This window comes from Moschus berezovskii, chromosome 8 (genome assembly GCF_049115385.1).
Source record: "Moschus berezovskii isolate FMDL1 chromosome 8, NW_MosBer_1.0, whole genome shotgun sequence".
Classification (NCBI taxonomy): Eukaryota; Metazoa; Chordata; class Mammalia; order Artiodactyla; family Moschidae; genus Moschus; species Moschus berezovskii.
In genome coordinates this window covers 97,950,901-97,976,067 of record NC_142467.1, presented here as the reverse complement: position 1 = coordinate 97,976,067, position 25,167 = coordinate 97,950,901, and the positions used below count along the sequence as shown (strand labels likewise).

The following is a 25,167-nucleotide window of genomic DNA, read 5'->3' as shown; positions in this document are numbered from 1 at the left end:
TTTTTAGATTTATTTATTTTTTGGACAGAGACCATTTTTTAAGCCTTTACTGAATTTGTTACAATATTTCTTCTTCCTCTTATTTTTTTTTTCTGTTTTGGAATTTTGGCTGCGAGGCATGTGGAATCTTAGCTCCCCCGACCAGGAGTCAAACCTACATCACCTGTGTTGGAAGGCAGAATCTTAAGCACTGGACGCCAGGGAAGTCCCTATACCTTTTAATGTTCAGTACTTGCTATCAAGCATTTTCTCACGTGGAGAGAAAACTGTGAGGTGTCCCCAGACCATCCTTGTTGCTCATCACACACGGCTAATCATCACTATCCCGAATATCCTCTCCTGTTGTTCTTGGCTTCCTGGGGGATCGTGAAGCGAATCTAGGCACCCTGTCATTTGACGCGTAAACACCTGCGTTTCTGTTCCAATGACTCCCCCTCCAGCCACTTGATCTGTGCGCCTCACTCGAGATCTGGCCGATTATAGTTCCTTGCAAACCAGTAATTAGATCTAGACAGAGGCTGATCAGTCTCGTGTTTAGTGGAGTTTCAGATTTAAAAAAAATTTTTTTAAATTTATTCTCTTTTATTTATTTTGGGCTATGCCAGGTCTTCCTTGCTGCACGGGCTTTCCTCTAGTTGAGGCTAGCGGGGCCTACTCTCCAGTTGGGATGCTCGGCCTTCTCATTGCTTCTCAGTGGCTTCCCTTGTTATGGAGCACAGGCTGTAGGCATGCAGGCTTTGGTAGTTGTGGCCTAGTGGCCCCGAGGCATGTGGAATCCTCCCAGACCAGGGATCGAACCCGTGTCCCCTGCATTGCAAGGTGGATTTTTAACCACTAGACCACCAGGGAAGTCCCTGGATCCTTCTTTTTTAAGTTAACAAAGGGAACCACAAAACAAGCCAGACACCATCTCTGCCCCTTGCTCTTTGCCCTTCACACTAATCTGGTTTCGCACCTTGCTGCCACTGATCCTCCATGTGACCATGTGGGCAAGGGGCCCCTCCTTGGCCTGCCTCGCTTCCCTCATCTGTAAGGTGGACTTGATAGATCCAGAGAGGACAAGAAACCGTCAGGTCTGCACAAGACTTGGCAGGATAGTTGGCCGGTGCTGCACCCCTCCTCTCCAAAGAAACATCGGTCCTCGCTGAGAGAAGGGGGTGCAGATATGTGTGTTTATCACTTCTGACCTTTCGCCACCTAGGCCCAGTTCACCTTTCCACCTTTCATTATATGCTCAGCAATAAGCACATCTGTTGTCTGAGCACCTTCTGCATTCTGCTTCCCACTACACCCATTTGTGCGCCCGTGTGGGGGTGCCTTGTGTCCACACTCGGGGCTCCTGGCTGTTTGAATCCCCCTTCCCTCATCCTCTTCCAACTCCTTTATGTCAAAATATTGTAGATCCTCTTTTCAAAGTAGTTTTCTTATGCTAATGGTTTTTTGTGTTTAAAAAAAATTGCCAAATGGTATCTTAAACTGTCGTTTCGGAAGCTGGCTCCCAACCCCCTCCTGTATAAGCCCCACTTCTCTTACACTTACAATTAACTGTTGCTTATGTTTTGTTCAGGCAGTTTTAACACAAATGCAGTACTTCTGAAAAACCACCCATTCAGGTACTTTTGTGTGGAAATCTGTGAATCCCTAGTGAGTTCATTTTGGTGCCACCAGACTTTGTTTCTTTGCCAGCAGTTGTTGTTGTTCAGTCACTAAGTTGTGTTCGACTCTTTGGGACCCAGTGGACTGTAGCACGCCAGGCTCCCGTGTTCGCTACTGTCTCCCAGAACTTGCTCAGACTCATGTCCATTGAGTCAGTGACGCCATCCAGCCATCTCATCCTCTGTCGTCCCCTTCTCCTCCTGCGCTCAGTCTTTCCCAGCATCAGGGTCTTCTCCAGTGAGTTGGCTCCTCGCATCAGGTGGCCAAAGTATTGGAGCTTCAACTTCAGCATCATCCTTCTAATGAATATTCAGGGTTGATTTCCTTTAGGATAGACTGTTTGATCTCCTTGTGGATCTTAGTTCCCTGACCAGGAGTGGAACCTGTGCCCTCTACGTTGGAAGCACAGGGTCTTAACCACTGGAGCGCCAGGGAAGTCCCCAGATATAATAGCTTTAGAATAGGTATTAATATCTGGCACGATTGGCTTTTCCCATTGGCCTTCTTTTTCACATACTGTGTTCTGTCTTTAAAGCTCAGATTATGGATTTCATCTCCTCCCGAGCTTTTCTCTTTCCAGTCCCTCTCACCAGGCTGAATGTGATCTCTCCTTCCTCCGAACACTTGCGTTCTCAGCATTGCCTCTGAGTAACTCATAAGGCTTGTCACCTCATCTGTGAGTGACTTGTAGGATAGGATCTATGTCTACACCTGCATATTGCCCAGCCCCATGGCTGGCCTGTAGTGGGCATCTGGGTTCCTGGGCTTGCCTGGCACTGCCATGACCTGACCCTCTCTCTCCACAGGCTACATTGGAGTGGTCAACCGCAGCCAGAAGGATATTGAGGGCAAGAAGGACATCCGCACAGCACTGGCGGCTGAGAGGAAGTTCTTCCTCTCCCACCCAGCCTACCGGCACATAGCTGACCGCATGGGCACCCCACACCTGCAGAAGACTCTGAATCAGGTACGGTGAGGATTTTGTGCAGTTGCTTAGGCTGTGCACTGCCAAACAGCTGCATTCCACGGTGGTGCTGGCGTTAGTCTGGAGCGGCACTCATTTTAGCAAACTTGAGTCCAGTGAGCATTTGAATCAGTGCCTGGAGAAGAGCCGGTGTTGGTATTATTGCTGCCATCACTGCTATTGTTACCGTTGTTTTTTAAAATGTTTATTGAAGTATAGTTGATTTACAGTGTTGTATTGATTTCTTCTGTACAGCAAAGCAACTCAGTTATACGGACATATATTCTTTTTTTTTTTAAGTAGCTTATTTATTTGATTTATTTTTGGCTGCACTGGTCCTTGTTGCCATGCGGGCTTTTCTCTTACAGTGCTGAGCAGGGGTCGACTCTGGTTGTCGCGCGCGGGCTTCTCGTTGCAGGGGTTTCTCTTATTGCGGACCACAGGCTCTAGAGCACTGAGCCCGTAGCTGTGGCTCACGGGCTCAGTTGCTCTGCGACATGTGGTATCTTCCCGGACCGGGGATTGAACCTCTGTCTCCTCCGTTGGCAGGTGGATTCAAAAGGATACAGTGAAGCGCCGTGTGCCCCCTGCCTCTCACCCACCACTGTTAACACTGCCTGAGCTTCTCTCTGTCCATGCGTGCAGAAAGGACCTCTGAGAAGCACATTTCCCCCTTTATCCATAGGCATGGATGCCCCCATTTCCTTTTCTTTTTTAACTCAACAGTATCTCCTGGGGCTGTGTCCCTATAGAAGCCTTCTTCACTCTTTTTCGTGGCCCTGTAGAAGCCCCCGAACACATGGACCCTCATCTGTTTATCCAGGCTCTCTTTTTTTTTTTTTAAAGCCAGAACATTTATTGTGCGACTAATCGTTGAAATCCTTAAGATGAACTGGATGCTGCAGCAGTCGCTCGCTTGGGTTTAGGTGTTGTTCCTTCACGGAATCCATGCCTGAATCTGCGGTATACAATTTTTAGGTGCCTCATTCGACCAGTCCCAGTGGTATTTCGTCGTTTAGCTTTAGCACTCCAATTATACTTTCTCTTTCGCTTGGCAGGGTAGCCACATTTGCCACAGGTCGACTTCTGAAGGTGGTAGGCCTTAGAGCCACAGCGGCGGCACAGCGTGTGCGTCTTATTCCAACGCTTTCCAAATGATGATGTTCCCTTCATCATCTTGCTTCTGCCACCGAGACCAAAGAGCTATCCAGGCTCTTTTTGGAGAGCCATGTGGCTGGTTTCTGAGGCTCCCAGTCAATAAAGGGCTAATGTTTACACTTGATCTTAGCCAAGAGGCGAGATGCTATTGGGCTGCTGCTTAATAGCATGGTTTTACATGTGTGCCAGATTCTCCCAGAGTGAAATCCCCGATGTGGGGTTATGCAGCTGCGGTGTAGCAGGCAGTATGGTCCTCCATGGCCTTGGGGTTATGAGTTATCCCCCTTCGGAGCTATACGGTAGCACCTCAGGGTAACAATGTAAAAGTTCTTCCCACCTGCGATGGGACCCAGTGCCGGGGGAGGGCTGTATTCTATCCTGGGGAAAAGGCATATTTCTCTCTCTCTCTCTTTTTTTTGTTTTTGTCCACACCACATGGCAAGTGGGATGTTAGTTACCTGACCAAGGATCGAACCTGTGCCCTTGCAGTGGAAGCACAGAATCTTAACCTCTGGACCACCAGGAAAGTGCCGGGAAAGGCATATTTCTGATTGGGGGCACTGACTCAGGACAAATCCCCAGATAAAGGCTAGGAACACTTCAAGTGTTAGGAAGCAGTGAGGGCTGGCAGAGGGCAGAAAGACAGAGCATACCTCTCAGGAGAATGAACAGGGAAGTGAGTGTCTGGTGGGAGGGGCCCTGCAGGAAAGGAAGCGGGGTCTGCCTGGGCAGAGGGGCGGGGAGGGGAAGGGAAGTAAAACTGCCCGAAGCTGCCTGGGGCCTCCTCTGAGAGCCCAGCTGGCCTCCTGGGAGCCTGGGCCCACATCCTAGTGCTTCCCAGAACGGGGTCCCCCCGCCCCTCTATCGCCCCATGAGCTAAACAGGGTCATGCCCCAGAAAGGCGACAGGGACCAGAGTGGACTGCCACCCTTGGGGACCTGAAGCTCCCCCAGGAGGGGCCCATGGTCACAGAGGGTTTTGGGGTGACCGTCAGATTCATGCCACGGTGCATGAGGCTCCTTCATACCTTTTTCCTACCTCGATAGATAGTTTGTCATTTCTTTTGTCTTGTGGGACAGATGGCCATACAGCAGTGCATTTCCATTTGGGTGGTTTGAGTTGATTTTATAGCTTTTATTTATTTTTTTCATTCCTTCTCTCTTTCTCTTCTGAAAGAGTATTTTTAAAAAGACAGTGCGGATACAGTGAATGTTCCACTTCCTCCCATGCCGTGACAGGCCCCCCCACTACCACCCCCAGGCGGCCCGTGTCACCACTTCCTGGGCTTCTTTCTCAAGACTCTATAAACACTGGAGGGGCTGATGTGCCTGGACTGCCGGCCTCCCTCCTGCCTGCTCATCCCACGTGCCCTGCCTCCTCTCTTTTCTTGTTCTGTCCTTTCCATCTTCCTTGTTGCCACCTCAACAGTTAATATATTTACCCGCTGCTCTGTATGTGACTTGTTTCTGTTTTGGCCATGCCATGTGGCATGCTGGATTTTGGTTCCCTCATCAGGGATGAAACCCATGCCCATTGCAGTGGAAGCGAGGAGTTCTAACCACTGGACCATCAGGGAAGTCTCTATGTAGGTTTTTCTTGAACAGCTCATCTCAAAGCTCACTACCTAATCGTTTCTGCACTGCTGCCTCCATTTGAAGTTTGTGAATAACAAACAAGTCCCCATGGTTAAAAACCAAACAATAGAGGGGGGTCTGCGGGAAGGGTCTCATGACCCTCGTGAACCATCCTGCACTCTGTTTGTGTAGATGAAAATGTGTTCTCACCTTTTTCAGTGAACTGTTTCTGTCACAGTTTGTAGGGCCCATTCCTGTGGTCCTTCCATACACCATGGCCTGTCTGTCAGTCCTACGGTGCCTGGGTCCTGCAGTGGCTTCGTAGCCTTTAAAACTTTATTTATTTGGCTGCATCAGGCATGCAGGCTTTGTTGCCCCACGACCTGTGGAATCCTAGTTCCCCAACCAGGGATCAAACCCCTGACCCCTGCAGTGGAAGGTAGATTTTTAACCACTGGACCACCAGGGAAGTCCCTCCTAGACTTTGTTTTGCTTTCCAGTGAGCGACACTGGCTGTTCATGGCCAGCAGCTGGGTCCTGCTCTCTTGATCCATGGTGTGCACGGTCCAGTTGATCTGCCCTCTCCCAGGTCCCCGTGGGCTGTCTGCAGCCTTGCACTGCTGTGGACCAGGCTGTGTCACCTTTCCCTGCTGCTCGGGGTTCCATTGGTCCCTTGAGGCAGTGGGTGGAGCAGGTCTGCCCCTTCTCAGCATCCTGCCTATGCTGACCTCTGACCTCTCTCCTACAGCAACTGACCAACCACATCCGGGAATCGCTGCCGGCCCTGCGCAGCAAGCTGCAGAGCCAGCTGCTGTCCCTGGAGAAGGAGGTGGAGGAGTACAAGAACTTCCGGCCCGATGACCCAACACGCAAGACCAAAGCTCTGCTGCAGTACGTGCCCCTCCCCAAGCCTGGTGCTCGAGGGCCTCCTCCCAACCACAGGCTCCCCACCCACCCATCCATCCATCTGTTCAGCAAACCCTTCACCAGAGCCTCCTGTGTGCTGGGCCCTGTCCTGAGCACCAGGGTTGCTCCAGTGTGTGGGGCAGACACCCCATGTGCTCAGGAAGGGGAAGGGAGAGGGATGAGACAAGTAAATAAGAACATGTGAATAATCTGTGAAATGGCAAAATGTCAAAGTGGGGAAGGGGCTGGAGAGTGCCAGGGTAGGCTTGGGGTGCTGTTCAAAATCAAGTGGTCAGTGAAGCAGGCAGAGACCTGAAGAGGTGAGGAAGGGGCTGTGCAGTCCTGGGGGTGGAGGCCTGGCCAGTGCAAAGACCCTGAGGCAGGATTGCATCCAGCGTGTTGGAGAAGGCCCACGTGGCTGGAGCAGACAGAGTGAGGGGAGAGGCCCAGGAGGGGACAGGGTAGGGCCTGTAGGGCCTGCAGGGCCTCGTAGACCACGGGGAGGACTTAGTTTTTGCCCTGAGTAAGGTGGGAGCCTTGGAGTGTTCTGAGCCCTGGTAGGACCTGGCCTGACTCAGGTGTTCAAGGCGCCCCCTGGAGGCTGCAGGGAGAACAGACATGGGGGAGGGTGCCGTGCCTTGTGCCAGCTACTCCTGGTTCAGATAGTTCAGTTCAGTCGTGTCTGACTCTTTGTGACCCCATGGACTGCAGCACACCAGGCCTCCCTGTCCATCACCAACTCCCGTAGTTTCCTCAAACTCATGTCCATTGAGTCGGTGATGCCATCCAACCATCTCATCCTCTGTCATCCCCTTCTTCTCCCGCCTTCAATCTTTCCTGGCATCAGGGTCTTTTCAAATGAGTCAGCTCTTCGCATCAGGTGGCCAAAGTATTGGAGTTTCATCTTCAACATCAGGCCTTGAATGAACACTCAGGACTGATCTCCTTTAGGATGAACTGGTTGGATCTCCTTGCAGTCCAAGGGACTCGCAAGAGTCTTCTCCACCATCACAGTTCCAAGAGCATCAATTCTTATGGCACTCAGCTTTCTCTGTAGTCCAACTCTCACATCCATTTGTGACTACTGGAAAATCCATAGCCTTGATTAGATGGACCTTGGTTGGCAAAGTAATGTCTCTGCTTTTTAATATGCTGTCTAGGCTGGTCATAACTTTTCTTCCAAGGAGTAAGCATCTTTTAATTTCATGGCTGCAGTCACCATCTGCAGTGATTTTGGAGTGCCCAAAAACAAAGTCACCCACAGTTTTCACTGTTTCCCCATCTATTTCCCATGAAGTGATGGGACCAGATGCCATGATCTTAGTTTTCTGAATGTTGAGCTTTAAGCCAGCTTTTTTACTCTCTACTTTCACTTTCATCAAAAGGCTCTTTAGTTCTTCTTCACTTTCTGCCATAAGGGTGGTGCTATGTGCATATCTGAGGTTATTGACATTTCTCCTGGCAATCTTAATTCCAGCTTGTGCTTCATCCAGCCCATTGTTTCTCATGATGTACTCTGTATAAAAGTTAAATAAGCTTAACTTATTTAAGTGACAATATACAGCCCTGAACGTATTTCTAGGACAGTGCAGAGGACTGGGGGAAAACAATTAGAAATGCTAAAGATAACCATAACACTAATAAATATCTTAGTTCTTTACCACTCACTTTGTCACAGCCCTAATCAGCAATACTCTTGAGATACTTTTTAAGGGCTGGGCTGCATTCTAAGGGGCCAGGCGTGGTTTTACCACATTTCATGAATTATGTGTGCACTAAAAAAACTTCACTTCTGTGAAAGCAAATTTCAGGTGGATTACTGTTCACTGGCAGCATGTTTCTTTTTTTTGTGGGGTGTCCAAGCTAATAGTGCATTTTGAGATTGATGCTTTTTTTGAGTTGATGAAATCTTGAAACTCCTTAAATATCCTTACAGTGACTCTACATGGAGGTACTGTTAGAATCAGCACACTTTGGAGATGGAGAAACTGAGGCTTAGAGGACAAACCCCCCTGTCCAAGGCCTCATAGCCCATCAGTGGTAGAGTCTGCCTCAAACAGACTGGGAATTTGTAGGAACCGGAGGAAGCCACCCGAATGGTGTGGACGGGCTCCGTTTATATATCACAGTCCTGCTGGATCAGGCCAAACCTCAGGGCAGAGGTTGCTGAGCTGTGATTCCCCCCTCCCCCACACCTGACTCTTTTGCAAAAGGGAATGATAACTGCCCCTTGCGTCCCCAGTTCAATGAATGAATGAACATAGTAGGCCTGTGGAGGGGACCTGGCATGTAGCGAGTGCCTGCCCTCGGCAGTGCCTGGATTTTGTCTGTTTGTGACCCACACGTACATTTTGTTCCCAAAAAAATAAAAGGAGGAAAGTAAGCCATGGCTTGACTTGGGACATAATTCCAGAGCTGTGTCAGTACCTCTGCTTTTGACGTTCAGATTTTCTCTTTTCTTATAGGATGGTCCAGCAGTTTGGGGTGGACTTTGAGAAGAGGATCGAGGGCTCTGGAGACCAAGTGGACACACTGGAGCTCTCCGGGGGCGCCCGGATCAATCGCATCTTCCACGAGCGATTTCCCTTCGAGCTGGTGAAGGTAGCGCTGCGAGGGCTGGGCCCTCTGCTCAACCTTGACCCACCTCCTCAGTTGACCTTAAACCTAGCTTCCTCCCAGGCCGCAAGATCTTGAGCTCCCACCTGCAGACCCCACGTGCCTCCTTCTCTGAGCTTAGTGATATCCAGCAGAGTCACATGAAAAGCTCCATCATTTCCCCCTGAATACATGCTCTTTGCAAAATACATAGAACATACATGTAAATTCACCTGGGAAAATGTCCCCATTGAAAGGGAAAAAGACTATGGAGCCAGCCTGGGCACCAGAACATAACAGTTGTTATAAACTCTTTCATATGAAATCATACATGCCCTTTGAGATGGGTGTCTTTGCAGAGACAGATCTTCAAGGATATTCACAAAATGTCAGCTCTGGGTGCTGGAATTAAGAGGTTTTTCTTTTTGTTTTAATTGCTGGAAGTTGTACAGGTTTTACAGTGAGCACATACCATCTTGTAAAAACCAGTCACATTCTTTTCAGAAGAACAAAAAAGCTGAAAGGAGAAAAATACCCATAATCCTAACATCACGGACAATGCCTCTTAATACCTTGATGCGTGTCCTTTGAGAATTATTTCTGTGCAGATGCAGGCAAAAACCCTGCCCACATCACCAAACACGGCACATAGCTTCATCCTTACCAGTGTGTGCGTATGAATTAAAAAAAAAAACAAATTATGCTTCCTTATATGCTTTTTTCACATAATTGCCATCTTTCCAAGTTAGTGTATACATTTCACGCACCGTCAATGGCAAAACACTATCTTCTTTTTTAACTAGTCTCCCATTTGGGGGCATTTAGGTTCAATGCACATTTTTTTTTTAGCACTTACAGATTGTTTTGGGAATGTAGTTTATTCTTGATTGATTGCTCAAGATAAATTCCCAGATCACTTAAAACTACTTGGTGGCAGTAGAAGTATGTTTTTAGAGGTTTTTAATTTGTCCTGCCACATAGCCCAGAAGCGTGTGTGTATAAGTCGATTTTTCTTCCAACAGAGCAAGAGTGTTAGTCTCAGAGCATCCTTGCTGAAACTGAGTTTTAACGTTTTTAAACATTTTTGACCAATCAAATACCCTACCATGTGACTACAAATGGTACACAGGAGGTAACATTCCCCAGATACAGACCTGAATTGGGGGGTCCCCTAGGTACCTCTTTGCATGTGTTTGGTTTGTCTTTTCTCAGATGGAGTTCGATGAGAAAGACTTAAGACGGGAGATCAGCTACGCCATTAAAAATATCCACGGAGTCAGGCAAGTTCCACGGGGAGAGGCGCCATGTTCCCTCCATCTCCATGGTCCCACCCTAGAGCCAGTTAGTCCCCCTGAACCTCTGGGTACCCCAAATGTGAGGACTGAAGGGGGGTTGCAATAGTTGTAAGTCTCCCTCTGGGTCTCCAAGGGTACCCGAGGTGGATGTGCTCAGTTCTGTTTATCTATTGAAGGCCCCGGGGCTGTCTGCTGCCCAATGTTCAGCATTGGTTCAAGGGCCCAGTCACCAGCCAAGGCAGAAAGCTCACTGCACATTTGCCCTGGGGGGGTGGGGAGGGAGTCAGAGCTGCGGCACTGGGTCATAGGAACCAAGCACTTATTTGTCCCTGTCACGGGGGCCCTGTGACCCTCCTAGGTCCCCAGCGGTTTGCAACAAAAGTCACAGCTCCCTTGCTCCAGTCTTGCATGGCCATGGGGTCCTCAGATCGCAGTGGGTGGGGGGGTTCCAGGTGGCGGACGCAGGCATCCGACCCTCTGACTTGTCTCATGACCTTGGCTCTCCCGGGAACCTGGCCCGTGCCTGTGAGATTGCTGACCGTGCTTTGTTTCTCTCCGACTTATCTCCCCTGCCCCCGGGTTCGGATGCTTTTAGGACCGGGCTCTTCACCCCGGACTTGGCATTCGAGGCCATTGTGAAAAAGCAGGTCGTCAAGCTGAAAGAGCCCTGTCTGAAATGTGTCGACCTGGTTATCCAGGAGCTAATCAATACAGTTAGGCAGTGTACCAGTAAGGTATTGGACCCTTGGCAGGGTGACTCCTGGCCTTGTGGAAACGGGGCTATGGGTGCTTGGTATCAGGCTCCCAGTGCTGCTCAGCCTTTGCCCCGCTGGTCTCCCCCACCCCCCACCCCCTTACCAGATTGCCTCAGTTTCCAAGAATGTGGCCTCTTCCCAGAGGCTGGGGCGGGAGTGTTTCGGCCTGGGTGCAGCCCGGTGGGGGGCCAGGCCTCCAGTCTCCACAGACTGGTGGGCAGGGCTCCCTGGGACCCTGATACCAAGCTTAGCATGTGTCTGATGGGGGTTTCATTGGGCTGTCGCTTTGCTGTCTTCTGGGGAGCAGAGAGGGACCTTGAGTCACCTGCTGGAGGCCATGCTCCCTGAACCTCCCTGCCCCTCACTCCTCCTTGACAAATACCTGGTGCTCTCAGGCTTTCCCGGAGCCAGCCAAGAAAGGCCCGAACACCACCCACATAACGAGCGCCCAGGCTTGGGCTTGGTCCCTGATGGCTTCTACCAGCTTCCCCACCCCTCCCCAGGCGCGGGGCTGTTCCCCCAGGCCTCCAGTCCTCAGATCCCCTAGGTCACCTGCGCTTGTGTGCCGGTGTTCATGGGCCGCTGCCCCAACTTGAACAGGACACATCGGCGCCCCTGTGGGCCTGGTTCCCCGGGCCGCACAATTTGGCCAAACAGCTGAAGTGCTTCCTGGTGGGTGGTTTGTGCTTGCACGTCCACCATGGCCGAGGAGCTCTGGGTCGGCCTTCCACGGCAGGAGTTTCTGCTTGATTCTTCTGTTCTCAGTCTGGAAAAGCCCACATTTGCTTCCTAAGCTTCTTCGATTGAAACAGGAAGGAGAAAGAAACCCCAGTGGTTCGGAGATGTTCACACATACAAAAATTCAAGGCCTCCGCACCCTCTTAGCTTTTCAGATGTTGGCTCTGACCTGTAGCACTTTTATATAGTCAAACCCTGCCCACCCCTCGGACCCAGGACGCCTCCTGATCCGAAGCAGCTTCCGGGGCAAATGCGGGCACAGGCTCCTCCGTGCATGTCACTAACCAGCTGACTCTTGTTTCTTCTCTCTCTGTCTCCCGTCCTGCGTGTGTGGCCTGCACTGCCCCTGGGTGTCTTTCTACCTCGTCCCGCCCTCCGCATGACCCAGGACGGGGCTCTTCACCCCCGACATGGCCTTTGAAGCCATTGTGAAAAAACAGATTGTAAAACTCAAAGAGCCGAGTTTGAAGTGTGTTGACCTCGTGGTCTCAGAACTGGCCACGGTCATTAAAAAGTGTGCCGAGAAGGTAACAGAAGGTTTCGTTTTTCTCACCTATGCATCTGTTCCCCATCTTCTCCTTCCCATCATTGAGCGTTCACCCAAGCAGCTAGGAAACTCTGCCTTGGCAGGAACCCTCTTCCAAGGGCCAGCGGCCGCTTGGTGACATCTCGGCTTTGCCTCGGTTGACCCAAGGGGGTGGTCCAAGCACACGCGGGGTCCACCTTTGCAGTTTGGGCCTCCAGTGGGGCTGGAAGGCCTTCGATGTTGCCAGATGCACTTACTCACCCGCAGCAGGGATCAGAGTCCATGCCCAGCACTGGACTGCTTTAAGAAAGGGGGTTTTCAAACCAACACTGAGGCAGTGAAACACTTTGCTGGTGTGCTGGTCTGCATGTTCTTATATCACCGGCATTTAAGAAATTTTCAGAATTTCTTGGTGGCGCAGTAGTTAGGACTGTGATTCTGCTGCGGGGGACTTGGGTTTGATTCCTGATTGGGAAACTAAAACCCCACAAGCTATGTGGTGTGACCAAAAAAAAAATTTTTTCCCCCAACTCATGAACTTTGCCCAAACTGTGAAAGGTGGGCTTCTGTGCATTGGTTTGGTTGCCACTGCAAAGGCCAGGGCAGTGGGGATGTCGGAGGACTGGATCCCTAAGGCAAGATGCTTGGGCATGGTTTTCTGCCAAGGGAGTGCCTCTGAGGTAGATGGCCCACATGCTGCCCCTCGCCCTGGTGACCCAGCGGCTTTGATTCCACTGTGTCCTCGCTCTCACCCAGCACTTCAAGGCAGGTGGATGGCTGTCACTCGCTTTCTCTGCCACTTGCCACCTCAGAATCGCATTCTCTGAAAAGCATCTCTGCTTGTGCGTGGGCATCCACTCAGGCTCTCTGGCCCACCGTCCCCCCACCGCCCCTTCTTGTCTCAGCTGCAGCAGCTCTGAGATAGGAGCAGGGTGGGGTCTCGGTGGGTCTGCCCCATGCCAGCCCCCCAACCATGTTCTCCATTTGGCTCACATTATGTGCCCCCCTACGAGGACCCCGCCAACGTCACCACTCTGCTTTCCCCCAGCTCAGCTCCTACCCGCGATTGCGAGAGGAGACAGAACGCATCGTCACCACTTATATCCGAGAACGGGAAGGGAGGACCAAGGACCAGGTACTGGCTCTTGTTTGATATATTTGTAATTTATGTGCAGCAGATCGTGGTTGTGCAGTTACCTGAGTTTTGACAAATGCATACAGCAAGGTGGTCTGCCCTGGTGACTCAGGGGTTAAGAACTCACCTGGAAGTGCAGGAGACATGGGTTCGATCCCTGGGTCGGGATACGCTGGAAAAGGAAATGGCAACCCACTAGAGTATTCTTGTCTGAGAAATCCCATGGGCAGGGGAGCCTGCCAGACTACAGTCCATGGTGTCATCGGACACAACTGATCAGCTAAACAGCAACATACAGCAAGGTCACCCCCACTTCACTCCACATGCAGAATGGTTCTGTCACCGCCCCCAGAATTCCCATCGTTGAGCTCCTTGGTTGGTGCCTCCCCAAGCCTCAGGCCCTGGTGACCACCAGGCTGCCGCTCCCTCTGGTTGCCTTTTCCAGGATGTCATGTGAACAGACTCCTGCTGTCATAGCCTCTTGATTCTGTCTCCCCTCACTTGGCACCATGCCCTCATGATTCATCCCTGATGTTTGCAGTGTTGCCAGAGTGTCTCCTTGGACGGCCGAGTGGTGTTTCATGGCAGGGGTGGACCACAGCCTGCTTGTCAGCGTTCACCCAGCAGAACACCTTTGGGTGCTTTATCTGTTTTCACATTGTCTTGAGAAGACCATGCAGGCACACCTGAAGGTAGAGAGTAGGACATCCCCACACAACCACAGTCCAAGTCTCACCTGTCACCTGCGTGGCCTGGGGCTGTCAGTCTGCCTTCATGTGGCCCAGTGTCTGATCCAGGTCATTTCCGCCAACCGCCACCTCTTCCCAGTCTGCTGTTATCCCTTTCTCTCTCTCTCTCTTTTTTTAGGATTTGCCACATTTTTAAAAATTGAAATGTCGTGGCGTACAACACTGTGTCAATCTCTGCTGTACAGCAAAGTGACTCAGTTATGCATATATACATCACTTGGCTCAGATGGTTAAGAACTGCCTGCAATGCAGGAGACTTGGGTTCCATCCCTGAGTCGGGAAGATCCCCTGAAGTAGGAAGTGGCAACCCACTCCAGTATTCTTGTCTGGAGAAGCCCATGGACAGAGGAGCCTGGCAGGGGCTATACAGCCCATGGGGTCGCAAAGGGTCAGACACAACTGAGTGTCTAACACTTTGACTTTCATGCGTTCTTCTACGTATATGTTTATTCACACACACATATATATTCTTTTCCATGATGGTTTATCCCAGGAGTTTGGCAGCTGTTTGTTTATTCAAACTGGAACCAAAATAAACCCACCTGTTGTATCTGGTTGTGGGAGCACCTTATTGAGGATGGTCTCTCTCCCCTTGACATTGGTGGAGAAGAAACATTTGTCTCCAAAATCCGCATGCCCAGCCTGCTTTATCCCTGAGGGTTCAGAAGCACAGTGGAGGGACAGAAAGGGCCGGGACTGTTTGAGGGCTGGTGCCTTGTCTGAGATGACATCCTAGCTGGCTGGTGTGTGTCTGTGTGTTTCATGTTAATGTCCTTACCTGACCAAATTACCACTGCTGTTTGTTTTTAATTGTAAAGAAGTGTAGTTGATTTACAATGTTGTGGTAATTTATACCAAGCAGCAAAATGATTCAGTTATGCATATAAGTCATTTTCCATAATCTTTCCCATGACAGTTTATCACAGGATTTTGACTATAGTTCCCACCTTTGCTGTTTTAATGAGGCACTTAAGCCAAAAAAGTGAAAGTGTTAGTTGCTCAGTCGTGTCTGACCCTTTGCGACCCCATGGGCTACAGCCCACCAGGCTCCTCTGTCCGTGGGATTCTCCAGGCAAGAATCCTGGAGTGGGTCGCCATTCCCTTCTCCGGGAGATCTTAACCGGTGCTACTCTAAATGTGACAACATATTGTGACTTGTTTAAGCCTTTTCTGTGGGCCCTTATTGCCTCGCTGCATGCCTCAGAGGCCACCCTTATGACCACCACATTGCTCTGTTGGCACAGTCTTTCTCGAGTGTGAGGCCTTGGGGTCTGGAAGCATCCACGCCCCCTTTTCCATGCCAACGGTCCCCAGGCTGTGGGAAGAGGGTGGGTGCCCTGCTTGGAAATGGTGCAGTTCCAGCTCCCCCTGCTGGTGGGTGTGGGAATTGCTCTGACAGCAGTTCCTCTCTGGCTTGGCTCTGTACTCACAGCAACCCACCCCTCAATTTTCCTCTCAGATTCTTCTTCTGATTGATATCGAGCAGTCCTACATCAACACCAACCATGAGGACTTCATTGGATTTGCCAAGTATGTATTTTTCAAGGCAGCAGCTGGTGGGGCGGCGGCACCAGTATCCCCTGTCAGAGTCAGGCCCTGAAAGAGGCAGTTGAGTGAGATTCCCCCAGTGGGCTGAGGCCCGAGGGTCTCTCTGTCAGGGGGTCCCTGGGTGAAATGAGGGGCCATTGGAGAACATCTGGAAGCTTTCTGAGGCTAACAGCAACCTCCAGTCTTGTCCCAGTGCGCCTGTGGTGGAACACCCCCGTGGTTAGTTTAAGGAGGAAAGGACAGCCCTATGACCAGACCCTTCAGAAAAGGGCAAGAGTAACCAGAGTTCAGTGCTTCCCTTGCTGCAGGACTTCTCAGAGCCTTTTATCAACTCGCATGCTGCTTTCCCAGACTCACCCATACTCACTGGGTCCTTTTCCCTAGCGTCTTAGGGCTTCAGGGGCTCAGGGCTCCAGAGGCAGCCCTTTAGGAAATGCTGCCAGGATGTGCATGGCTTCTGTTCACATGCTGTAGATTGAAAACCAGAACCTTCCAGGGTACCCAGACAAGGGCCCAGAGCAGGGAGCTCTGATTTCTGCAGAATGGAAGACTAAATGCTGGTGGCCTCTGGGCCCTTGCCTCAGCAAGCTGGAGTGTCACAGAGGTTGTTCTGATGGCTCACAAAGGTCTTTTTTCCAGAGCCTAGTAGAATAACAGGTGGCTGGTAGCCAGCCTCCTTGTATTTGTTTAGCACATATCGCTGGTGTACTATCTCTATGCTAGGCCCTGTGCTACAGCAGGGAACAAACATGGACCCAGGTCCCCACCCTTAAAGGAAGGTCCTGTGCCAGAGATAGACGTGCACCCAGGCAGTTAAGATACAGTGTGGTCAGGCCAGGGTGGGGGCTGGGCGTGGCCCGTGGGAGTCCAGACGGTGGCCTTAGAGATGCAGGGAGGCCTCTTAGGGAGTCAGGCCCTGCGGAGCCCAGTCCTAGGCTCACAGGCTGGGGGAGAGCGTCTCCCGTCCGGGTGTCTGTGGGGCAGGCCTTTATCAGTGCACTCAGCCGTTCTCTTGTGGGCACGTGGTCGGTGAATGGGGTGGATGAGTGAACTGGGGGCATTGTCAGAAGGCAGTCCCCCAGCCCAGGTGAGCTGAGGGTCCTCTGCTGCGCTGTCCCTTCTGGGGGAAAACAGGGGCCCTGGCCGGGGGCTGCCCCTCAGGATGGGCTGAAAACGCTGGTCCCCCTCCTCGGGTTGCTGCTGTTCTCCTCACCTTGATGTCTCTGCTTCTCACACTTCATCCACAGTTCCTTCTCACAATCTCTCGTGTTTTTCCTTTGACCACTTCACTCTTTCCTCTGGATTCCTGGGCCTTCCCACTTCCCCCAGCTGTTACTATACTGAGCAGCTGGTGACCGGGTGGGTATTGCCTGCTGTGTGCCTTTTCCCTGGTGTGTGAATGGGGGCCGACCTGGCTGGGGGCGGGGCCCAGGGTGCCAGACTCCTCCCGGCCCAGGCCCCAGCCCTGGGTGGGACGTCTCAGGGGCTCCCGGAATAGCCATGGAGCATTGTGTGGGGCCTTTGGACTAGGACAGTGAACACGCTGGACTTAGGCCTTGCCCTTTCAGAGTCCACAGGCTGGGAGCACACTGTTAAGCCAGTTCTCATAGGAAGATGAGATGTGGGAAGGAGGGCAAGTGGAGGGGCTGTGGGAGAGGAGACCTTCCCAAAGAAGTCATGACAGCCAGCTGATGGGGATGGAGGGGGGAAGAGAGCAGTAAGGAGAGGGAAGGATGGCTGAGTAAGCACGGGAGGCCAAGGCCTCATTGCCAGGAGGGACTGCAGGCCAAGGGGAAGACTTTGGACTTTCCTTGTGACACTCCTATGCACGCATGCATGCATGCACACGCACTGAGGCAGTGGCAAATCTCTGACTGGGTGAAGGCAATTGAAAAAGGCAGCCAAGGGGGCTGCCAGGCATGGGTAAGACCCAGGAAGCCCTCAGGAAGTAACATATCTGGGACCTCAGCATCACGCAGACACTGAATGGCTTAGCTTTGTGTCTTCAGACACCATTGATCAACCTTTCTGTGCTTAGAAGTTCTGGGGTGCTTTCTCAATGCCCTCTAAACACTTAAAATAGGGCTCAGAGAAAAAGTCATTGTATCAGTAGTAAATATACTGAACCATAGTCTGATCTCCTAGGCTGGGCGGCCCTGTGCTGGAGCCGTTCAGGACCTGGTGCTGGGTCAGGGATAGAAGGAGAAAGCAGGAAGAAGCCTCAAGTTTGACCCCCAAACACTGAAACTAGTTTGAAGCCAGCATGGCTACCTCCCAGCCACCTGGGAATCCAGCCTCCCATAGCCCCTCTTGGAGGCTCTGGGTCCCAGTGACTTTTCAAAATAGCTGGCACTCTCAAGAGTGGCCAAGGTCAGGGCTGAGAAGTCATGGTTTAACTTGCTACGTGTTCTTGTTCATTCCCCAAGCCTGCGCTCTTTCCTTGGACAGCCCTTTGTACACAGGGGGTTTCTTTCTGCCTCTGCCCAGAGCTTGTCCCTTGGCTTCCTTTAGGGAGAGAACCCTACCGGGGCCACAAGGGCCTTTTGTCCCTTGTCCCTCTTGCTCCTCATCCCTCTGGGCATCCCGCCGCATGAACCCTCTCTGTGTTTTCGGTTTCAGCGCCCAGCAGAGGAGCACACAGCTGAATAAGAAGAGAGCCGTCCCCAACCAGGTAGCCTGTCCTACTGTGGCCTGCGGCGCCTCCCTTGAGGGCGGGAGGGCACTAAAGGACCACCAAGCCCAGCGATGGCGCCTGGCTCAGAGCCTGTCCTGCCAGAACCCCCCAACCCCCGACTCCCAGCCTCTCGTGTCCACTTAGGTTTTGATAATTTGGGAAATGGATCTTTGAGTGCAGCTCTGACAGGGTCTGGGCGCAAACTGCTCACATGCAGAAGGCCCTATCTGCCATCCAAGGCCATGGCTAGAACTTGACACTAAGCAGAGAGGCCACCCAGTCCCCCTGTGTCTGCAGGAAAATTGGGTTCCTGCCCCAGCCCCAGAGACTTGGAGGCTATGGGAGAGGGCCAGGAGTGGGCAGGGAGGCTGGTTGTGATTAGCAGTTCTGGAGCCCCTGGAGGTGCTTTCAGCCTCGTATCTGGGGAACCCAGAACTGCTTGAGGGATTCTCTACCTTGATGTCATACTCTAACCAGAGGCCTTGTGAAATAAGGATAGCTTTATATATGCCAGTATTAGGTGGCCTCCCCTTTTTTTTCCCCTGCTTAAGAAAACACATCATCTTTGCAAAAATTTCTGCCAGTGTCCCCTGCCTTCTCCACACCGGGTGGGGGTGGGGGTGGGGTGCTGCTGTTCATCACGCGCGATGACAGAGCCCCCCTGGAAAGAAGGGATGTAACCACTGCATGTTTTTTTGCGCTTGCCATAGGTAATTCATATGTTGTTGCTTTTTCGTTTCGGGAAATGATAATGAATTAAATATTAACACCATGAATATAATTAATAGCATGTAATTTTTTTTTCTTTTGCTGTTTTCTCTCCCCTTGCTCTTCTTTCTCCTCGTTTTTGTGCTTTTCCTGCTTTTTCTCCATCCCCTTACGTCCCTTATGTCTCTTTTCTTCCGCCTGCTCTTCTTTGATTTACCCACAACCCTAACTTTGCATTTTCAAAGGGGGAGATCTTGGTAAGTACTCACTTAGTGTGGTAGCAAACGTTAGAGAACCTGGTAGTGGTGGAGATGCTGCCACCCTATAATATTCCGCCCCCCCGCCCCAAAAAATAACAAAACCACTAAAAATCCAGCTAACCTAAAAAAAAAAAAATTCCCCTGCCATGGCCACTGCATGCCAGACTTTGTGTTGCCCTGGGCGTGAGCTGACTCACACAGACACTAACCTGCCCACTGCCTGCCTCCAGCACCCACCCCTCCAGCCCATTCTGGACACATTTTCCTCATTTCCTGTAGGTCAGGGATGGCAAATACTCAGCAAACACCCCAGGCCTCCCTCCCATCACACCTCTGGCCAGGGAAGATTTTGTTCAAGCCCTGCTAGAGAGCTTCTTCTTGCCACTGCCACTGCTCTGTTCCCAGACAACACCCTGCAGAAATGTCCCCCTCCTGCACTCAAGGCAGATATTACTAATTGGTCCGGCACTCTTTCCCTCCTGCCTATCCCCTCTAATGTGCCCCTGGCAGACATCACTAATCAATCCTGGCTTTTTTTTTTTTTTTTTTGGCGAAGCATGTGACAGATATGATGAACTAGTTAAGGAATTTTTTTCTTTCCCCATGTGATAGCTTTGCACATGACACCCCTTCTGTCCCCATGATGACAGACATGGCTAATCGGTTGGGGGACTCTCTCCTGGATGCTGCCAATCTCCTCCTGCCTCCATAGCAGATATGATGAGTGATTAGGCTGTTCCTCTTGCCACCGTCTCTTTGCTGATGGTAGACATCACTAATTGATCCTAGTATCCTTTCCCCCTGTGCCTAGAGTGCCACCCATGGATTGGTGAATGGTATTTGCCATCCCTGTTTTAGGTATCACCTCCTGTCTGTGTGTGACCCAGCCCAGACCAGCAGTGAGCAGGCACTGCTCACATTTGAGAGCTGAGCTCTTTTCAAGGTGCCCGCCCTTTGGGCAGCCCTCCACCCTGGAGATCATGGCTTGGGCCAACGGCCCTCACTGAGCCTTCCTTTTCCCGGCTACTCTCCCACCACACTGAGCAGGCCCTATGGCTGCCCCACTGGTGATCCCAGGGCCTTTCAAGTAGCTGAGCTGACCCTGTACCAGGGTCTGGAAGATCCAGAAAGACCCCAAAGCTTAGCATGGTTGGCACAGCCACAGGAGGAATGGATCGTCCTTGGACCCTTGGTTCCTGCTTTCCCATGTGTCATAACACCTCTCCCCCAGTCCCCTTTGAACTTGAATGATTTCCTCCCTCCAGACAGACCAGGACCATGTTTCTCCCCACACCCACACCCACACCCTGAGAGGTTTAGTCATTCTTTTCCCGTTAGATTCCACACCCCCAGCCATGAAGCCCAGCTCTGCCCTGTGCGTGGCTGTGGCACCTGGATCTTCCAGCTACGATTCTCATCCCTGCCCAGACCTTTCACCCGGGAGGAGGTGGGCTCCGCTGCCCTGCTTGCCTGCTGCCCATGCCACCCCTGGCAGCCTGTCCTGCCCCCAGCATGCCTGTGCCCTGGAGCATGGGAAGCCTGCCTGCCTCTCTGTCTCCCCAGCTGACCCTAGTCCTGCCCCCCTCCTTTTTCTGAGCCCAGTCCCTTAAGCACAAATCACTTGGGTGAGAAGGCCCAATCGCCCCTTCTTGCTCTAGACTCAGCACCTATGTCTGCCACCAGCAGCTTGCTTCTCCCCAGGGGGTGGGATTTTTGTCTCTTGAGTCCTCTTGGGCTCCTGCACAAGCAGTTCTCAGGGTGGCTCGAGGGCAGAGGGACTTGGGGGCGCAGTGCTTCTCCAGACCCCGAGGCTCAGATATGCCATTCCTAACATGGCCACAGCCCTTGCCACATGCCCTGGAGCCGGTCAGGGGCCCCATCTGCCGGCTCTGACCTCAGCTGACCGAGGGTGGAGGCAGGCAAGCCAGGCCACAGAGGGGAGGGGAGGGGCCCATCTGCCCCCTTGGGGACAAGGCTGGGCCTGAGAGTGCAGGGGCCTCGCCAGGTGAGGGTATCTCCTCTGCGGAGCACCCAGCAAGCTTGGCCTCTGCCCCCATCTCCCCCACACCTGTCAGTCAGTGGGTTAAGTTTAGAAGCACCCACTCTGGGCCGGGGCTAAGACAGGACAGGCCTTAAACTCCCCCTAGGGAGAGAGGGTTGTCGTGGACAGACCCCCACGCAGCTCCGGAGCTGGGCGTGGTTGCCAGATGCAGGGGTTCCTTCCTGGGTCCTTTGTGGGATGGCCTTGGGCCTGAGTCTGGAGACCTGCTGTCCCACTTTGCCTGGGACTGAGGGCGTCCTTGGGACTGTTAGTGCTCAGCCTAGGGACCTCCTGGGCACACCAGGGTGAGTCAGTCACCTTGTTGCCAAGAAGGAAACCATGATCTTGTCGGGGCTGACAGTCTCTGCCTGCTCCCTGGTGGCCACAAGACTCCCAGGTGCTGTCTCGTCATCCTAGGGAGAGAATAGTCTGTACCCTGGGCCTTAGCAAGGGCTGCCAGCTGGCATCTCACGGGTCACAGCCTAGGCAGGGACATCTCTGCAGTGCAGGGGTCCCTGGGTGCTCTGCGGCCGCCTCTGCCTTCATGGTCCCTGAGGCTCAGAGCTCACTTCCAGGTGGGCCTGGGGACAGGGCAGAGTAGACAGGACGAAGACCCTGTTGAGATCCATCCATAGGGGAGGCATGGGAGCCCCAGAGACAGCCTCACCCCACCGTGGGGGGCACAGTGCTCACTCTTCCCATTCAGCCCTGGCCACTCGCAGCCCACCTCCTGCAGCTTAGCCATTTGTTGCTGCCTCGGCCTCAAGCATCCCTACCCACCCCTGCTCATGCTTCCCACTGCCACAGGGTCCCCAGTCCAGAGTGGTGGGGGGCTCCAGCCCACAAGTGCCTCCATAGCCCAGAGAACATGAGAGTGTGCCCCACACACACACACCAGGCTAGCTGCCTGCCTTTAGCTGTCAGGTGAGTCCCTCACACAGGCCTGGGTTCTGCCCCCTGCTCAGATGACAGCTGCAGCCAGAGGGGAGCCCCATCAGGGGTTCTTCCAGCCCAGGACCTGAATGTCCCAATCAGAGAAAAGTGGGACCACATGACTTGAAGCAGAGTGTGGGGCATAATCCCTGGCAGGTCCCCTGGGCTCAAGCCCTCTGAGTGGAGGCATTCATTCATCCTGGTGTTCTGGAAAGAGCCTGTGGAGAGGGGAGTCCTGGGGCAGGGCCTGGCCTGGCCTCCTGGTCAGAGCAGGACCCTGTGCCCTCCGAGTGCCTGAGTGAGCCAGGCAATGGTGACCAGCCTCTGCCAGTTGGCCCCTGAAAGGAGAGAAAGAACTGTTCCATTGCCCAGCAGTCCCTACAGCTCTCCATCAATGGCTGCCTTCCAGGGGGTGTGAGGGGCAGGGCCCACGGGTGTCTCTAGTACCCGTGTCTCAAGGCAAGTCTGATTCCGTCAGTGTCACATTTCATCCTATACATGATATGGCCCACCCATAAGCCTGGGATCCCCCTCCCCTAGGCCCCTTCTAGCTGGGTGTACCTCTTGCCACCTGTGTTAGTTTAATCTAATCCCAAGGGCAGAGGGGCTCCCCAGGGACCCAGCTGCCCAGCAGCCCAGGGCCTGTGAGTCAGTCCACGTCTTTCCATCGAGCGCCCCACCTTGGTTTCCAGTGGGTAGCACTTGGGGCAAGGCGGAGTGGAGTTGGGTTGCCTGGCTGTGGGCTGGAGGTTTCTCTGCCGTGGTGGCCTGGTTTTTCTGCCTTGCTGGGGGCGGGGGCAGGCCGGGCTGGGTGGTGGCCGTGGTCCCCTGCTGAGCCTGGCTGGCCCTCCATCCTCCCCAGGTGATCCGCAGGGGCTGGCTAACCATCAACAACATCAGCCTGATGAAGGGCGGCTCCAAGGAGTACTGGTTCGTGCTGACGGCCGAGTCACTGTCCTGGTACAAGGACGAGGAGGTGAGTGACTGGCTGGGTGGGTGGGGCAGTTGATGGGCGCTCTCCACACCTCCTGCCTCCGGGTGGCGCTCTCTCAACTTACTGTGGATTCGGAAAAGACGGCTTGAGTGCCCCTGTGATTAGGATGGTATCGGCCAGGTCTGGAGGGTGTGCAAAAGGCTTCGAGCCTCCTTTCCCAGCCCCTCACAACCCACTGTGGGGTCAGGCCTGATGGAGGCTGGGCTCCCTGAGGAAAAAAGGGACATGGGCGAGGGGGAGCCACCCACAGGCTCCAAATTGATCCCACCCTCCAACAGCATCGCAAGGGGAGCTCTCAGAGGGGTCACACACTGGGGCCAGGGACTCAGATTCACAACCAGCCCCTTAGCTTCTCTGCGCCTCAGTTTTCCCATCTGTGAAGTGTGGCATGATGGTCCTTGCATCTGTGAGGTGCTCGGTCCCATGTCTGTCTTGAGATTATTCCACATGGGCTCATCCTTCTCAGAAGGATGAGGGAGGCCTCTGGGAACAGCAGCAGAACTAATAAGCACCAGGAGCGGGTTGCACACTGCCTATGGGCCTATGGACAGGGCTGTGAGTGAGTGCAGCCCCTGCTGACGCAGGCTCCGTGGCCTGGGCCACCGTGTTTCACTCCTGTCCCTGGAGAGGCACAGAGGCTTTCCTTGTTGTCAAGGTGATGTTAGGTGGCTATCGTTTGGGGTATGTGACAGAGGCCCCAGATGAAGGTACTTTCAGAGATGGTGTGTTTCTTCCCCACATCCCTGTGAGCTCTGCACCCCTGTGCTGTTAGGCTGTACCGGGGCCCAGGCTCCACCTCCCCCATTGCCACCTTACCACATAGCTCCTCCCTGTGGTCCCAGACTGCTGCCCTATGCCCATCACCATACGGCCCTGATATCACTCTGCTTACATGCCTGTGAATCTTGTCATACAAGCTGTATGTTTAGCTCACGTGTGATGGCACAGCCTCCAAGGTGCCCTTGGAGGAGAGGCTGGGCATCACTGATCAATCAGCCCTGGAGATGCCCCACCTGGCTCTCCTCTCTTGGGGGTTTTGGGATGACCCCCCATGCCTGGGCCTCACTGGCAGCGCGTTGAAGGAGCCCACCATGGTCACCTGGGGAAGGCATTCTCTTCCTCCTCAGTCAATACTCACATTCCTTTTGTCGGGTAAGGAAACTGAAGCTCTGAGCAGTGACTTGCCCCCGTGTCACAGCATGGGGAAGGGTCCCTGGTCCTCAGCCCCACACCTGGACGCTTCCCCTCCGCCCAGACCCGAAGCAGTTCCGACAAGAGGCGGGAGTCTGAGGACAGAACGCCATCGCCCCACTCCCTGTGAGGCCTGAGACTCACTCCGGGAATGCCGCGAAGCTTTGGGAGGCCCGGGTCCCTGAGGGGAGCCTGTCTGGGGGGCTGCTTCTGCAGCCCTGGAGTGGGGGAGCTACGGTGTCCGGGGCGCCTTCCAGGGCCGCGCGGTGGAGGGCGGGCGGGACCGGGCAGTCCTCAAGGAACCTGCGTGGCCACATCTGCGCCTCAAGATGGCCGGGGTGAAGCGGGGGTGGGAGCAGCGCGGGCGCGTTCCCTCCCTCTCTTTCCGCCCGGAGTCTGAAACCCTGTCATCAGCTGTCAGCTGGTCTGCACCTTTGGGCTTTGGGGGGTCCCCAGGGCAGGAGTGACCTCGGGTGGTTGGAGAGGGGCGTCCAGGCTGAGACCCCAGCCTGGCAGTTTGCCGCAGGGCACCATCACAAGCCTGGCTTTTACCTTCAGGAAGGGCCCTTCGTTCCTTCTTCATCTCAGGGTTGAAAGTGGGAGCCCCAGACCCTCCCAAGGGGGCCCCAGAGCAGAGGCTAGGGCTGTGTTGGGAGGAGGGTCGAGCGCCCGCCGGCGGTAATGAGAACCAGCAGTCCCGTGAATGAGGCCCTGTGTGCGCCCCAGACACAAAGCGGGCTGAGATGGGGAGGGGCGGGCGCGGAGTC

The 25,167-nt window shown here is 53.2% G+C and overlaps 2 protein-coding genes across 13 annotated transcripts in view; one reads left to right on the top strand and one right to left on the bottom strand.

The window, feature by feature from the left end:
* Positions 1-25,167, top strand: part of DNM2 (dynamin 2) — an 88,904-nt gene that overhangs the window by 50,174 nt on the left and 13,563 nt on the right. For 3 of the 12 annotated variants that reach the window (XM_055431413.2, XM_055431408.2, XM_055431406.2), the window contains exons 6-16: positions 2,463-2,623; positions 6,101-6,243; positions 8,724-8,859; positions 10,066-10,133; positions 10,744-10,882; positions 13,216-13,302; positions 15,511-15,581; positions 16,929-16,958; positions 18,219-18,270; positions 19,227-19,238; positions 23,078-23,191. In XM_055431413.2, coding sequence (XP_055287388.1) covers positions 2,463-2,623; positions 6,101-6,243; positions 8,724-8,859; positions 10,066-10,133; positions 10,744-10,882; positions 13,216-13,302; positions 15,511-15,581; positions 16,929-16,958; positions 18,219-18,270; positions 19,227-19,238; positions 23,078-23,191 — 1,013 coding nt within the window. Of the gene's footprint in view, positions 1-2,462; positions 2,624-6,100; positions 6,244-8,723; positions 8,860-10,065; positions 10,134-10,743; positions 10,883-12,029; positions 12,169-13,215; positions 13,303-15,510; positions 15,582-16,928; positions 16,959-18,218; positions 18,271-19,226; positions 19,239-23,077; positions 23,192-25,167 lie in introns of all 12 variants that reach the window. The other 9 variants (XM_055431420.2, XM_055431414.2, XM_055431410.2 and 6 more) reach the window with 6 other exon arrangements.
* On the bottom strand, positions 3,503-3,796 carry LOC148777150 (large ribosomal subunit protein eL37-like). The gene has a single exon (XM_088839013.1). The coding sequence runs from the start codon at positions 3,794-3,796 to the stop codon at positions 3,503-3,505; it is 294 nt and encodes a 97-aa protein (XP_088695139.1).

What these genes read in the sequence shown, in the direction of transcription:
- LOC148777150 (XM_088839013.1), bottom strand. Translation starts at nt 3,796, where the DNA reads ATGATGAAGGGAACATCATCATTTGGAAAGCGTTGGAATAAGACGCAC.